This window comes from Puma concolor, chromosome B1, assembly GCF_028749965.1.
Source record: "Puma concolor isolate L17-30 chromosome B1, mPumCon1.1.hap2, whole genome shotgun sequence".
Taxonomy (NCBI): domain Eukaryota; kingdom Metazoa; phylum Chordata; class Mammalia; order Carnivora; family Felidae; genus Puma; species Puma concolor.
Window position 1 is genome coordinate 97,652,907 of NC_141670.1, and position 15,519 is coordinate 97,668,425.

At 34.6% G+C, this 15,519-nt stretch overlaps 2 protein-coding genes across 12 annotated transcripts in view; one reads left to right on the forward strand and one right to left on the reverse strand.

Annotated features, from left to right (window-relative positions):
- Window positions 1-15,519, forward strand: part of MFSD8 (major facilitator superfamily domain containing 8) — a 153,156-nt gene that overhangs the window by 21,313 nt on the left and 116,324 nt on the right. The gene's annotated exons all lie outside the window — the stretch shown is intronic.
- Window positions 4,005-15,519, reverse strand: part of ABHD18 (abhydrolase domain containing 18) — a 44,105-nt gene continuing 32,590 nt past the window's right edge. For all 3 annotated transcript variants that reach the window (XM_086704259.1, XM_086704260.1, XM_086704261.1), the window contains 5 exons: window positions 13,775-13,864; window positions 13,010-13,111; window positions 9,138-9,516; window positions 8,277-8,439; window positions 4,005-6,459 (listed from right to left, as the gene is read on the reverse strand). In XM_086704259.1, coding sequence (XP_086560385.1) covers window positions 6,408-6,459; window positions 8,277-8,439; window positions 9,138-9,516; window positions 13,010-13,111; window positions 13,775-13,864 — 786 coding nt within the window. In that variant the 3' untranslated portion in view covers window positions 4,005-6,407. The remainder of the gene's footprint in view (window positions 6,460-8,276; window positions 8,440-9,137; window positions 9,517-13,009; window positions 13,112-13,774; window positions 13,865-15,519) is intronic.

The window sequence follows — 15,519 nt, forward strand, 5'->3', positions numbered from 1 at the left end:
CCCCGTAAATTATATTTTAATAAAGCTATTTGAAAAATAATCTGTGGGGGCGCCTGGGTGGCTCAGTCAGTTAAGCGTCTGACTTCAGCTCAGGTCATGATCTCACAGTTCATGAGCTCGAGCCCCGCATTGGGCTCTGTGGAGCCTGGAGCCTGCTTCAGATTGTGTCTCCCCTCTCTTTGCCCTTCCCATTTCACACTCTGTCTCTATCTCTCTCAAATATAAATAAACATTAAAAAATAAAAATAAATAAAAATTAAAAAAATAATCTGTGTTTAGAGCTAAGCCAGAAATTGCTATGGAATTCAAATCAAAAGGAACTCATCTAGTCCTTGAAAATTAGTTTAAGCATCTTGTTTGACCATTTTGCTTCTGGTACTCAGTAAATATATTTTAAGTGAATGAATAAACAAATAAGTGGACTTAAATGCAGTATAAGTAAATCTGTCTATCTGGCTATGAGGTTGCAAGTTTGAGTTTGGGAATGTGATAATCATTGTGGTCCCTGTCCTCTTGAAATATAGTCAGAACTCTCACATACAGTTCTTTGTTTTACAAATACATTTAAAAAGAAATGTGCATTTGGTGAATCTTTTACTCGTCTATTCTCATGAATTCGGAACCAGGAGAGATGTGATTGCCTACCTTCTGATATGAAAACTTGAAGAACTGGTTGGTGTCAGGACATCGGAAAATTACTAGACCAGCCCCCAGAATCTGCATTCATTTTGGAAATACAAAAGAGTGAATTAAAGACATGAAATAAGAGCAGAAACAAGAGCAGAAATAAGAGCAAACCCCAGATAGTCCTGATGGTACAGTTCTGCAAGTGACAGCAAACATATCTCCTCTCAAGGTAGATTTTATTACTCAAAAGGGCTTACCAGTGCATCTTGCAGAATGCCAATTTATTTTCTCCTACTTTATAATCTAAGGCAATATTGGTATAAAATGACATCTAGAAGGAATCCAGTGAAGTAATAAATGTATAAACACATTTATATTTCCAAATAAAACATAAATTTCATATTCCATGTTGTCACTGTCTATCAACAGTCCAATTGTTTTGTTGAGTTGTGACTTCGGAAAAGAATGCTTAGCAGGTGAAGTTGTTGGTGTAGGTTTACAGTTGAATGTGAGTAAAAACTCAGCAGAATCAGTAATTGTCTTTTCCTTAAGTGTTAGAACTTAAAATCAGAGTCATCTCCAGGGCAAGGGAAATGTATCAAGTCTTCAAGTTGAGTAGCAAGTGTCTCTAAAACATACAATAATGAAGGCAATGATTTTGTCAACTGAGATGGATAGAAAAGTTGAGGATTAACTGCTCTGGAAATGAAAAGAATGATTTCTAAAGACATGCTTTAACTTTTCAAAGAGGCATCATATCTCCATTTTTATTTTATTTTCTCCTATTTTTAATCTTATGAGAGAGAGAGAGAGGGAGAGAGCACAGAGCATGTGAGCAGTGGGGAGGGGGAGAGGGAGGCTCCACACCCAGTGCGGAGCCTGATGGGAGGCTCAATCCCATAACCCTGGAATCATGACCCGAGCCAAAATCAAGAGTTGGATACTCAACCGACCAAGCCACCGAGGCACCCCAGTATCTGCATTTTTAAAAGCAATTTCATAAGGTTAAGAAGGGAAGATGTAGTCTTTATGGTTGAAGAAAAGAAAGCAAAGAGGTTAGCATTTCTTCTTTGCCTATACTTGTCTGCTTTAAGTTGCCTAGATGAGTTAAAGTTTACGATTTAAAGAAGCTTTGCTGCACATAAGTGCCCAAATCCACCCCCAGTTCATCCTACTCTAATGCACTTCTGCCTGTAACAAAATAGGAGAAGCAAAAGGAACACAGGCCCTCTGGGCTATTTTAATACTTCTGAGGTGCTGGTAACACCCAGAAAATCAGGAATTCCTTTCCAAAATCTATGTTGATTTAATGACTTTACATCCTTTTCTTCAGAAGCTATTCCTCTTCCCTTTCATCCTTTAAAGCACATGGTTCTTAAACCTGGCTGCACATCAGAATCACCTAGGGAGCTTTAAAAATGCCAACTGCAGGCCAATTGAATCTGAATTTCTGCGTGAAGAGATCCAGCATAGGTAAGGACACCTACTTACCTATGCTTTTAAAACACCCCAGGTGATTTTGGTATGTTCCAGGCCTGAGATCCAATTAGAGCCATGGCTCTTTGGTTCTTAAAGCTTTTGGTTCTTAAAGTAATGTAACCCTTAGACAGATAGCAATCAACATCCTAGGAAACTTGTTAGAAATACAAATTCAGGAGGCCTTTCCCTCTTACTGAATCAGAAACTCAGGGTAATGGGGTCTAAAAATCTGTGTTTTAACAAGGTTCCAGGTGATTTCAATGCAAGCTAAAATTTGAGAACCACTGACTCAAAGTGGGTGTTTTTGAAAATTTAACGTGTATTTGAACTATCTTGTCCAAATGTAAATTCTGACTCAGTATGTTTGGAATGCTGCTTGAGATTGTGAGTTTCTAACAAGCTCCCTGAGCATGCTACTAATCTACTGACCACACTTTCAGCAGCAAAGTATCAGGATACAGCTTTCTTTCTATGGAATTATCCAGGTACATTATATAGGAAAACAGTTATACCTCAGTTAGTCACAAGTTTATACACAGATTAGACTTTTCATGGTAAGTTTAAATTTTCTTTTAATACAATCTGGTGAATGTGCACATTAGCTCTAACGGTCCTGAATAAAATCTTTTTAGGTTTTGGTCCAACATTTTCTAAACTGTTTTCAAAGTTCTTCATGAAATCATTGGTTTCCTAGGATTCTGCCTATAAGAATATTCCTAGAATTAAGTTTTTCTACTCCTGCAAAACAGTCCAAATGTACTTCTATTCCCTTTGTCTTATCTGCCAAAATCTTTCCTTTTATTTCCAAACCCAATTTCTATAGCAGCCTCTGACCAGCATCCCCATTCTGAGTCCTATAGTTAAATTCTTATCTCTAGATTTTAATTGTTTGTACATATAATAGTATAAATCTAATTATGTCCAAGAGTGAGTTATACAACATTCAGGTAAGTATGGTCTGTCAGGGATGGCTGGGTGCCTCAAGCAGTTAAGTCTCTCACTCTTGATTTTGGCTCAGGTCATTATCTCAGGGCTGGTTGTGAGATCTAGCCCAGAATTGGCTAGGTGCTGGGTGTGGAGACTGCTTAAGACTCTCTCTCTTTCTCTCTGTCCCTCCCCCCTTCAAAAAAAATAATACAGTTTTTCAGAATGCTGGTTTTGTTGCATTTTTTTTTACCACAATACCCGGGATTCGTTGTCTCGCTGCTTCAAAGAATGAAGAGGTGGACACTAAATGAGCAGCAGGCAAAAGTTTATTAGAATATAAGATTAGAAAGGAAGAATAGAAGGAAAGCTCTTGTATAGAGTACATTCGAAAGTGAATGCCCAAGGACTATAGGCAAGGGTCCTTGTTTTATAAGGTTCTGGTCAGCCCTCCCCCCTCCATTTCCCCTTGTTCCTTCTCAGTTTCTATCCTTATTGGCTTGATAGTTCTACATGCTGGGTTGTCCATTTCTGATTGGCTCGTTTCCATTGTATGAGGGGTGGTCTATGGCATACTTAAGTCTTCTGTCAAATTCCAGAGGGGAAACCTGAGGAGTAGGTGGGGTCTGTTACATTCTTAAGAGGAACCTCATGACTGAGGGGACTTCATGTGGTTAGACACTCCCAGCATTGTTCCAAAATAGGTGTTTTTCCCCATCCAGGGACCTCAGGCCCTAATCTTTCCCTCTGCCTACACAATCCTATCTTCCATCATAGTTTCCCTGAGATCACACAGGGAATTTGCAGTTACTGAATACTATTCTGATAGAGCCTCCCTTGCTTATTTCTGCCTTACCTTGTTTGGTTTACAATAGAACTAAGAAGGAACACACAGTCAATTCAAGTTTGGACACAATCAAATGTGACACATGTTTTTTGTATTTAGAATAAATCCTCTTGAATATATGAAATAATTAATTTTAAGAGACTTTTATTGCGAAGTATAAAATATTCAGAAATGATTAAAAAATTTTTCAGTTACAGTATTAATTTAATAATCTTTCCAAGAGAAAGCACCACATTAAAAAATGACATTCATAACAAACAATCTGAAATGCTATGATAAAATAATAGTAATTACAACAGCAAATCATGAAATTCAGAAATTTCTAACCATAGATCTAAATCAGGGGTCTTAAACTCAGATGTGTTCAGGGCTAAGTAGGAAACACAAAGTAGTGAAGTAGCTTTATATAAGGAGTCTATAGGCTGTGGCAAACTAGGGAATGCATGCCCAGTTGAAAGACTTCAAATTACAACAATTTTAAAACATTATGCACACTGAATAAAACAGCTGTGGGCCAAGCTGCCTGAATACCAATACTGTCAGTTTGCAACTGTGGCCTAAATGAATTTCTAGTAGTTTATATACCAATTCTCAAAATGGCAGACTGCAATTTTTAAAATATATATGTTGTCTATATATGTATGTATGTATATATAGTGTGTGTGTGTGTGTGTGTGTGTGTGTGTGTGTGTGTGTGTGTGTGTTTTCCACACAGATATATGAAGCTTGAGTCACTATTTTGGGATGTATGGATAAAAAAAACTTTAGGATAAGGTATTTTGCACCTTGAATTAATCAATTTAGGAAGTTGCATGGATATATTCTTTAAAACATCTGCTTAAGAGATGAAATTTTTAAAATACCTCCTTTCACATTTGGGAAAAATTAGTTATGCCTAAGAGTTAATTAAAATGAAATGAAATTTCATTCTTTTACCAATAGAAAGTTATATACCACAGTACATTACTGCTTAGTAAGAAATATTTAGGTGAAAAATAAATTTCTAAATTTATTTAGTAATAAATTACTAAAGCCATAGTTCAGAAAGCACTCAATCATATTGCCTCACTATATATGAAGAAAATCCTTGTAATTCAGTTAACAATAAATTTTACTTTATCTTTAAAGGGTATTTTGTTTAAAAATTTTAGTATATTTTATATTTTCAGTTAAAAGTAAAGGTTCTAATCTGAAGATATAACATTGCTAAAGACCAAATGGCTGTAACCAAGTTGGTTTGGTTTCCTATGCCAAAGCAGTTTCACAGAATTTACGATTTTGTATACCATTAATGACTTCACATTAGTGACTTTTAAATAGCTTTTAAAAGCTAAGGTGATGGGAACATTAGAGTTACAAAATATTTTAAAAGGCTATGAAGGCACATTATAATTCAAATATCCTTGCTACACTAGGAATACATATTTTAAAATAATCGACAGACAACACAGATTTTAAACAAATAGAACTCAAGTACATTTATTCCAAACCTTGATACAATACTCAAAAATATTTTCTACTTTTTTCAAACATTTTAGATCTTAGCTTGAGAAGCTTAACATAAAACGAAAGCACAGCACCAAATCTAGCCATATAATCTTCCCCTTAAAAAAGTTAGTAGTTACTATAACTTTTCTGTAAAATAAACTCATATGGAACAAATCAATTTCATATATGGCCTTTAATTTCTGAAATTAAAAGCCAAAGCTGTTTAAGTGTATCTAACTAAAGTTAGATATTTAGGAAACCCAGAGTAGGTATACAAGAAAATGTTAAGACACAGTATCAAGTAATGCAGTAAGTCTTTCATTATTTCCATTTTTGATGAACTGACACTTTTTAAGAAGGGGAAATAGGTTTGGCATTGTTTTCTAACCTAGTATTTGGCAAAGTCTCAAAGTACAGCCAAGTCATATGCATCTTATTTGCATTCCCACATTTGTTTTAATTATTAAAACCACTTATGTATGACGCCATTAGGAATTTTTTAGAATTCAAAGTTAACACTGCGTTTTACACACCATGAAGTATTTCCATGGCAGAGATTAAATTGAAAATAAGATTATAAATTCACTATGAATCATAAAAAGAAAGAAACATGTTCTCAAATCAAGTCAATAGTAGAACTATCACATAAGGGTATACAATACAGGCTGATGTTATTATAAACTTAAGTTTGATTTAGCAGTTCTTTAAAAACCAATAGGACTTCAATGAATAAATTTATTTTAATTAATTATTCACAATTAAAAAGTTAAAGTTTTCATAAATAGCAACAACAGACTAGACATTGAGTATATGGGATTCCCACAAAACAATAACAAAATATTTCAACATTATTTCATCCAAATATTGGTTTAAAATTATTTAAATGTATTTAAAGATTGTTAATGACTGATTTATATGAGTTCCAGACTAAATTAATACAAATTAGATATTTAGTGCTGTCTGCTTGTTCTTCCATCATCAAAGGATGAAACTCCTTTTGTAAACAATATGATGGCCATACTGGTTATATACAGTGATCCAATTAGTTAGCATATTTATGGAGGAAGCGTTCAAATGCATCATAGATGGCACGTCTAAATTAAATATGAAAGAAGAACTATAAGTGATGAGCAAAAAAGGAAGACAGTACTTTTATTGTTAGTTATTTCCAAAATTACCTGTGGTTTGCAACCTGACTTCCTCTCCAAATAGGTCTGAAAGAGGCAGGTATCTGAGGATAGGTGTTTGGGTCCATGTAACTTCACCACTACTAGAAAACCTCAAATGTGCTTTCAACTGATGATGAATTCGAACTTATATAATATCTATGTATTTATATACTATATATGTGAAAAATATAATGTATATATGTAAGTCACTTGTTGAAAATTAATTGGCTACACTAAACTTTTCATAATGTAGTATTCAATTTATTTCATAAATTAAGATAAGGATATTTTTTGTCCAGAAAAACACATGTGCCCAGCAACTGAACTTAAACGCAAAAGCCTTAAAAAAAAAAAAAGAAAAGAAAAAGACAAAGCCTTAGTTTCCTATAGTACTTTCACAAGGTATTTTAATTGGACATTTAAGGTGACATCTAAAAGTTGAAGTAAATCTCCCTCTCTCTCTGCCCCTCCCCCATTCATGCTCTGTCTCTCTCTGTCCCAAAAATAAATAAATGTTGAAAAAAAAAAAATTAAAAAAAAAAAAAAAAAAAAGGGGCGCCTGGGTGGCGCAGTCGGTTAAGCGTCCGACTTCAGCCAGGTCACGATCTCGCGGTCCGTGAGTTCGAGCCCCGCGTCAGGCTCTGGGCTGATGGCTCAGAGCCTGGAGCCTGTTTCCGATTCTGTGTCTCCCTCTCTCTCTGCCCCTCCCCCATTCATGCTCTGTCTCTCTCTGTCCCAAAAATAAATAAATGTTGAAAAAAAATAAAAGTTGAAGTAAATGAGTGACAACATACAAAATTACTTCTTGGATTAAAAAGAGCTAAAACATGTCAAACATATAGTACACACAATTCTTCTATTATATAGCTATAAAGCTGGCAGTTTTGTTTTTTTAATGGTTTTATTTATTTTTGAGAGAGAGAGAGAGAGAGAGAGAGAGCAGGGGAGAGGCAGAGAGAGAGGGACACACAGAAACCAAAGCAGGCTCCAGGCTCCAAGCTATCAGCACAGAGCCTGATGCGGGGCTCGAACCCATGAACTGTTGAGATCATGACCTGAGCTGAAGTCGGATGCTTAACTGACTGAGCCACCCAGACAGCCCTGCAGCTGGCAGTTTTGAAACATATCATGCACAAGGTACTAAGCACTTTATGTGAACTAATACACTTAACCATTAATGATAAATATATTCCAATGATAACCTTTTGCCATTAAATCTAAATAGAAGTAGAAGTAATAAAGGCTGTAAAATACTAGAGATATAGAATCAAAGGTTTTTGTAAGTTCTAATAAATACTGGAGTCATATAAGGTTATTAGCATTAAAACCAATATTTCACTTCTCACTTAAGATTCCATATTCACTTGCTACGGAAAAACATTGCTCAATTATTCCACAGATACTTATGCCATCTTGAGAGAAGAAAAGAGTGGAGTGAAAAACTCATAATGAACCAAAGCAAATTTTACAAACTGTGTTCCTCCCTATACCCTAAAATACCTGGCTATTAATATTTGAAGAGTGTAAAAACACACAATAAAATATGCCTATCATACAACTTCTCCAGTTCTTTAGAAGAAACAAGAAGAGGATGAGATAGGTAAGAATACCACAAGGTGAGAACTGAGTGGGGCAGGAAAAAAAGGAAAGTGGACTAAAACATACAATAAAAATACCCAATCCTCTTTTTGAGGCAAAAAATTACAAAACCAAATAAATAGATATTAGACCAATCATCTTACCTGAAGAGTCCTTGTTTAAAAAGATAAGCACTAATATGACCCCCTTCTAGATACCGGATTTCACAACCGGGCCAGATTTCTTGTAGACTTCGAACTCCTGTTCGTGGAATGTAGGCATCTTCTTTGGCTTGAACCACTATAATGAGGCTTGGGTCAACTGGAACTAGGTATGGAATTTTAAAAGATGCAACATATATACTTTTAAAAAGTTCTAAGATTTTTATATAAATATTATCATATTAGAAAATAAAACATACTTGATAGTACAGTAAGTCAAGTTGGTCAAATTACAACTTTTTGATTAAGTTAAAAATCAACTATAATATTACATAATATCATAATATTCACCTCTAATACAATGAGATGAACATTCTAAATAAGGTATGAAATCCAATATATTTTTAGTTAACTATTAAGATGGATTTTTTTTAAGTTTACTCATTTATTTTTTAGGAGAGAGTGAGTGCACACGAGTGCACACTAGCAGGGCAGGGACTCAGAGAGAGAGAGAGAGGGAGAGAGAGAATCCCAAGCAGGCCCCATGCTGTCAGCGCAGAGCCTGACGTAGGGCTTGCACAAACTGTGAGATCATGACTTGAGCTGAAATCAAGAGCTGGATGCTTAACCAACTGAGCCACCCAGGCACCCCTAATTAGATGGATTTAGATTTTCATGGATAAAATATGATATATTTAAATAATCAACTTATCCTGTAAAATACATTTTGGAGCCAACAATAAACATATTCTTGAAAATATGAAATTATTTTGTAAACATCCTTAAAATGTAAAGCATCCTTAAAAATATTTCACAAATATTTACACATCAGCAAACATTCTCCATTTCATATAAAATTGGTACCTGAGAAATTTGCCACATGAGTACATTCATCCATGACTCCTTTCATGAATATTAAAGATTCTTTCTGAAGATTGTTTCTTCTTTGTTCTTTACTGAGTAGGTGATATGACTGAGGGCCACAGCTTGTATAACTACTTTTATTGGGTGAAAGTGTTTGATTGAAGCACTCCATCTTAGAGGTATCTTGCAACAAGAGTCCTTCTGATGTGGCACTGATAGATGTTTTATTAGATTGATGGTAGTCACTAGGTTTTTGGGATACAACTTGGTCTGTCATATCTAAATTTAAAGTTCTAGACACCAGATTAAGGTTAGTTAGCTTGTCTGCACCAATAGGGAAGCGTTTCACAAACTCTTGTCCCATTTTGAAAGAATCTGTCTAAATATACAAAAGAAGACATCATTTAGTATAAAATACATTTTATTTAACAACCTTGTTAAAATAAAAAGAAAACACAAATGTCCATCAATGAATAAATAAACAAAATGTGCTATAGACATACAATGGATTATCATTTAGTCTTAAAAGGGAACAAAATTCTGATACATACGACAATGGATGAACTTTGAAGACATTACACTAAATGAATAAGCCAGAAACAAAGAACAAATACTGTATGATTTTAAGTTTTATGAGGTACCTAGAGTAGTCAAATTTATAGAGACAGAAAATAGAGTGGGGATTGCCAGGGGCTGGAAGGAGTGGGTAATGAAGAGTTACTGTTCAATGGGTACAGAGCTTCAGTTCAGTAAAATGAAAAAGTTCTGGAGATGGATGGTGGTGATGGACAGAGGTGATGGCTGCACAACAATGTGAATGCATTTATTAACACCATTGAGCTGTACACTTAAAAATGGTTGAAATAGTAAATTTTATGTTGCATATATTTGACAACTTAAAAAATAACAGAGAAAAAAGAGATTTCAGAATTTATCTGAGGACTAAGATAAGTGACTTATACTATATTGCTTAATATTTCCTATTAAACAATAAAGGGTATCATTTAGTCTGCATCACGTTTTTATTGCCAAAGTTTTGAAATTCATGATCTGCTTTAATCTTAGAACTTCCAAAAGCCTTATGAGTGTATCCTGGCAGTAATACATCAGCTACCTCAAATCCCTTTCTTAGGCTGAACTAAGAAGAATTAAAAATTATCAAGGAAAAAATATTACCTATTAAAATCTCAAAAGGATGTACTAAGTTTAAGGACTTGTAAGTACAAAGTAATTTAAGTAAAAATAAACGTTGTGAAATACTAAAGACAAAGTCAAAAGAAAAAATAATGACAGCCTGGGAAAATATATTTGCAACTTATATGACAAAGAGCTAACTGCTTTAATTTATTAAAAGCTAGAAATGAATATAAAGTCCCAAACCACAATAGAAAAAGTGAGCAAAGGATATGCACATAAAGGTCACAGAAAATGAAATATAAATTACCCTTAAACTTATAAACATGTTCAATTTCACTTAAAATTAAGTAAATTAAGTAAAAACAATACCAATTTTCATTATTAGGTTGACAAAAAAAAATGAAACCCGTAAGTTTGCTAACACACTGAATTTGTGAAATTATGGGAAAACAGATACACACGTTCCTGCTGGTAGTAAAAATTGAAACAACTAGAATTAGACAAAATCTAACCACATTACAAATGGAACAACATTTCTAGGAATTTACACTTGTGAAATTTATTCATGGCAGCAGTGTTTGTTACTAGTGAAAAATGAGAAACAACATTAATACCCATCAACAGGGAACTAGTTAATGAATCATGGTATGTCCATCCATATAGTCTCATGCAGCAGTAAAAAAGAAAAAGGAAACATTTGTGTATAGTCCATGAAAAAAGGTAAGAAAAAAGGTCATATTTCTATTGGTTTGAAAAATTCCTTGAAACTTTAATAAATAGTGGGTTATTTGTTGAGGGAGATAGGACCTAGACAAATTGGGAGTACGGGTAGGAACTGTTTCATTATATGCCTTTTTATACTTTTTGATGCTTGAACATATGACCTACAGGCTATTTAAAAAATTAAAGAATGAAAAATTGATTGAAGGCAGGAAAAAAATCCAACAACTTGGTTAACAGAAAAAATCACTAGAGTCATCTGGACCAAAGAACTGTACACCTAAAAACATTGAGAAATGTAAGATCAAGCACCCCAGAATTACTCAGAGGGGTACACCAACAACTTTAACTGCTTTTGATTAGAAAAACATAGTTTTTATAACAAAAAAGGAAGCCATCTTGACATTCCCTGAATATGTATTGCTGTGAACAAGTTCTGAGACAAAAAGAGTTGTATACAACCACCAAGAGTCAGAGACATAAAAAAAGTGCTGGGTAAGACTACACTGCTGTTTCAGACAACCAAAATTTTTGACATCCCTTTAAAAAGATGCATATTGAGTTTTATCATAAGTTCTCAAATATAAGCATTTTTTTATTATATGTATGGGGGAACACAAGGAACTAACTAGCAGGTAGAGATATTTTGTTACAAAGTTCTTAGGCAAGTAAATACACTTTGAGGTTATGCAAGATAGATTTCCTTTACAAGAGTGAGATTTATAGTGATGTAATCATAAATAAAAAGTCCTAATTGATAGTATAGATGTTTTTTCTTTCTGAGATTTCTTGAGATCCTTGGTAACTTCCAAACTGAATGTACAAAATTTAAAAATTCATAAAAAGAAAAAAACCATGAAAGGAATTGGTCACCTTAGGAGACTAAGAGGGAACCAATTCATTATCTTGAAAACTAGTAAATTAAGGGAAAGATATCAAGCATTTATCCTGCCTTTTATATATGAACTGAGCCAAATAATAGGTAACCAATAAGTGCCTTTTTATACAAGTGTTCAAATTAATAAATAAAAAAGAAATGACAGATTTAGAATATCAGCATTTTGCAGTCCTCCACTAATAGACATAGGCATTAAACATCAATGGAGGCTTACACCACAAAATAGACAACCGGACATTATGCGCTTCCGACACTCCTACCAAAGAAATAAAAACTGAGTTTAATCAAGCCTCTAGACCCAGCTGCCAACTTTCAGGCAATATAGAGCATGAGTGAACATGCTAAACTATACCATGAGAATGCAATAAAAAATATCTAGTTGGTGAGAAACTCTAAAGGTAAATAGTCTAAATTCTTCAACAGATAAATTATAAGGAAAAGGAAAGGAATGGAAGGGAACTTACAGATTAAAAGACACAGAAAAGCACATCAAAAAAAAGAATTGTAGTGTATAAGGATACATATTTGGACAATAAAATTATTTTAAAAACAGAAGGAAGTAATTACTATAAAAATAAGGGTAATGATTAGCAGTGCGGGGAGAAGAGCTTTTTAATTAGGACACATGGGAGTGGTTTCTGTGTTGGGTGGTCAATTTCTATTCTTGACCTATTAGAAACAGGTTTTCTGTTTAATAAATGTTGTAAGCCATACATTTGCTTTGCACGATTTTTTATATCTATATTTTCTTTTATTTATTTTTAAAATGTTTATTTATTTTCAAGAGAGAGAGAGAGTGAGTGCAAGCAGGGGAGGGGCAGAGAGAGAGATGGAGAGAGAGAATCCCAAGCAGGCTCCATGCTGTTAGCATGGAGCCTGATGTGGGGCTTGATGTCACAACTGTGAGATCATGACCTGAGCTGAAATCAAGAGTCAGAGGCTTAACTGAGCCACCCAGGTGCCCCTATTTATATTTTATTTTAAAATGAAGAATCTTAAAAAGTAAAAAACAGTACTGCCTTTTAACAAATTTGCGATTCTTTTTAAAAATTGAAAACGTGAAACACAATCAACTTTTTCCCCCCTCCAATGTTATGCAGAACTTAAAAATACTTACTCCACAATATTCAAGCATGTGAATAATTTCTTCTTCATAAACTGTCTGTGTATAATACTGCTTTTCCAGCTCCCTCCAATTAATCGACTTACTTAGCACACCCTGAAATAACAAACTAAATTAAGATCAAACCACACTATCAAGCATTTTGTCCAATAATTTTATTATTAATGTGCAGAAAAGAGTAAACATAGCAGGCTTGAGATTTCCTATCTTTAGAAAGCTCTACTTGCAATGTTGGGCCTTGATTAGAGTCTGGGAACTGGACTAATAAACAGTTCTTTGCCCCAATATATATCTTTCTAAATGATAAAGTGATAAATGATAAAGTCATTGTGACAAACAGTGTAGTTTCTGCTGAACACATACTTTCCCTCTGGAGTTTTGGTACATGAGGCAGAGACTACCTAAATGATTGACCCCTGATAAAAACCCTGGACTCCCAGGCTCAATCAACCTTCACTGATGGACATTTTGTACATAGTGTCATAACGCATTGCTAGAGGAATTAAACACAGCCTGTGAGCTTCCAGTGGAAGGTTGTGCTTGATTTCCTCCGGACTTTGCCTCATGTGCCTTTTCCCTTTGCTAATTCTGTATTGTATCCTTTTGATGTAATAAGTCTTAGTTGTGAGTAATACTAGGTGGTACGTCCTGTGATTTCTTCTAGAGAACCACCAAACCTGGAGGGGGTTTTAGGAACCCCCCAAAACAATTACCTTTCATTAAATATAGCTATTTAAGTATTAATTGCAATTAAATTACCGTAGTGAAGACTCCAGATGCTGTGGACCAAGACAGGCATGGGATCAATGGCATGGGCTTAGGCCAGTTGGATACTGCTAAGGAAGCCATCTGAAATATGTTTAACAGTCAGAGAGCTTCTGTTTAAATTTCTATTCATTAAAATGAAAACTGTTTACTATGAAGAAAGTAGTCTGGTAAGACTTCACTTACTATGAAGAAAGTAGTAATTGGTAAGATAAGACATGAACACAAAATCTCTAAATACTTGGAGTGCCTGGCTGGCTCAGTTGGTAGAGCATGCGACTCTTGATCTCAGGGTTGTAAGTTTGAGCCCCACATTGGGTAAAGAGATTACTTAAAAATAAAATCTTAAAAAATCTCTAAATACTCATGAGAATGTCTAGCAACCTTGTGAAACCCCAAATCATAAATTCAACAACAACATATAACTTCTCCCTTAGAAAGTAATAAAGTACATTGGAAAATTTTAAGTAATCTCAAGATCTTCCACAGAGAACTACTTTCTACTGGGTAAATATAGAGCAAACATGCTGAAATGTAGACACTAGGCAGGAGGCTAATCACACTCCGTACTTAAGTGACCTGCTCAGTGACAACAAAATCACAACTATAAAATCTCAGACCTTTGAGGCTGACTGTAAAAAAGGCTGGTGAACTACAAAGCAAATTATATAACTTATATAATGTAATGTGTGTGTTTAGAGAAAGGAAAAGTTATTTTTTGGCTAGGGGAATCAGAGAAGGCTTCATGAAATGGCTGTCCTTTAGGGAAAATGAAAGATGGGGTCTTGTCTTCTATATAAAGAAGACAACATGATCAAAGGCAAGATGGTGAAAAAGTGCAAAGTCTGCTACGAAAACAGCCAATATAACTTACTTTGGCTGGTCAATAGGGCATATATGGTGAATGGGGTGAGGGAGATAGGTAGGCTGGAAAGACTGAATAGCAACAGATGAGAGGTCCCTTTTGCTCTGTATATAATGGGAAATTAATAAAGAGGCCTGAACAAAAGAGTGGCAATGTCAAAGAAGTGATTCAAGGAAGCTAAAATGATAGCACTTCCTAAGATTGATTAGAAAGAGTAAGATCTGAGGTAGGAAACCAACCAGTATAGGCAGTAGTTCAGCTGAAAGTTCTAAGATCCTAATCTGGGTCATAACAATGCAAACATTACTAGGTAGGGAAAAGAAATAATTTTCCACCCTTCAATTTCACTAATAATATTTTTGAATTTTAGCCAGTTTTTAAAATTAATTCAAATTACTTACAGAAAACTATATATATTTTGTTGTTGTTTCTTTTAAAATGTATGGAGTGACTTAATATGTTTAGGAAACAATTAGAGCATATCAATAGCCCTTACTGAACCTACTGCTTCATGGAGAAAAACTGCTAAACAAGTAATCACAATGCAGTGAAATAAGTACTAATAAGAGATGAAGTACAGTCTAGGGTTTAGGCTGGGAGTGGAGGAACTTCTCATAGGAAGTAAGCTCTAGACTGGAACCAGAAGGGCAAACTGTTATTTGGTTAGGTGAAAAGGCATGAGAAGGCACTAGGAGAATGCTAGCACCCAGCATATCTAAAGCCCACTGGAATAGCAAGCCTTTGGCAGGTTTTAAGCAGGAGAGAGCAGAGATGAGATTTAGGAAAATCACTCTAGTTATGGTGTGGAGAAAAACTAAGAAGTTTAATGAAAGAAAAGACTAGAGAAAGAGAAACAATTAGGAGGCTGTTTCAG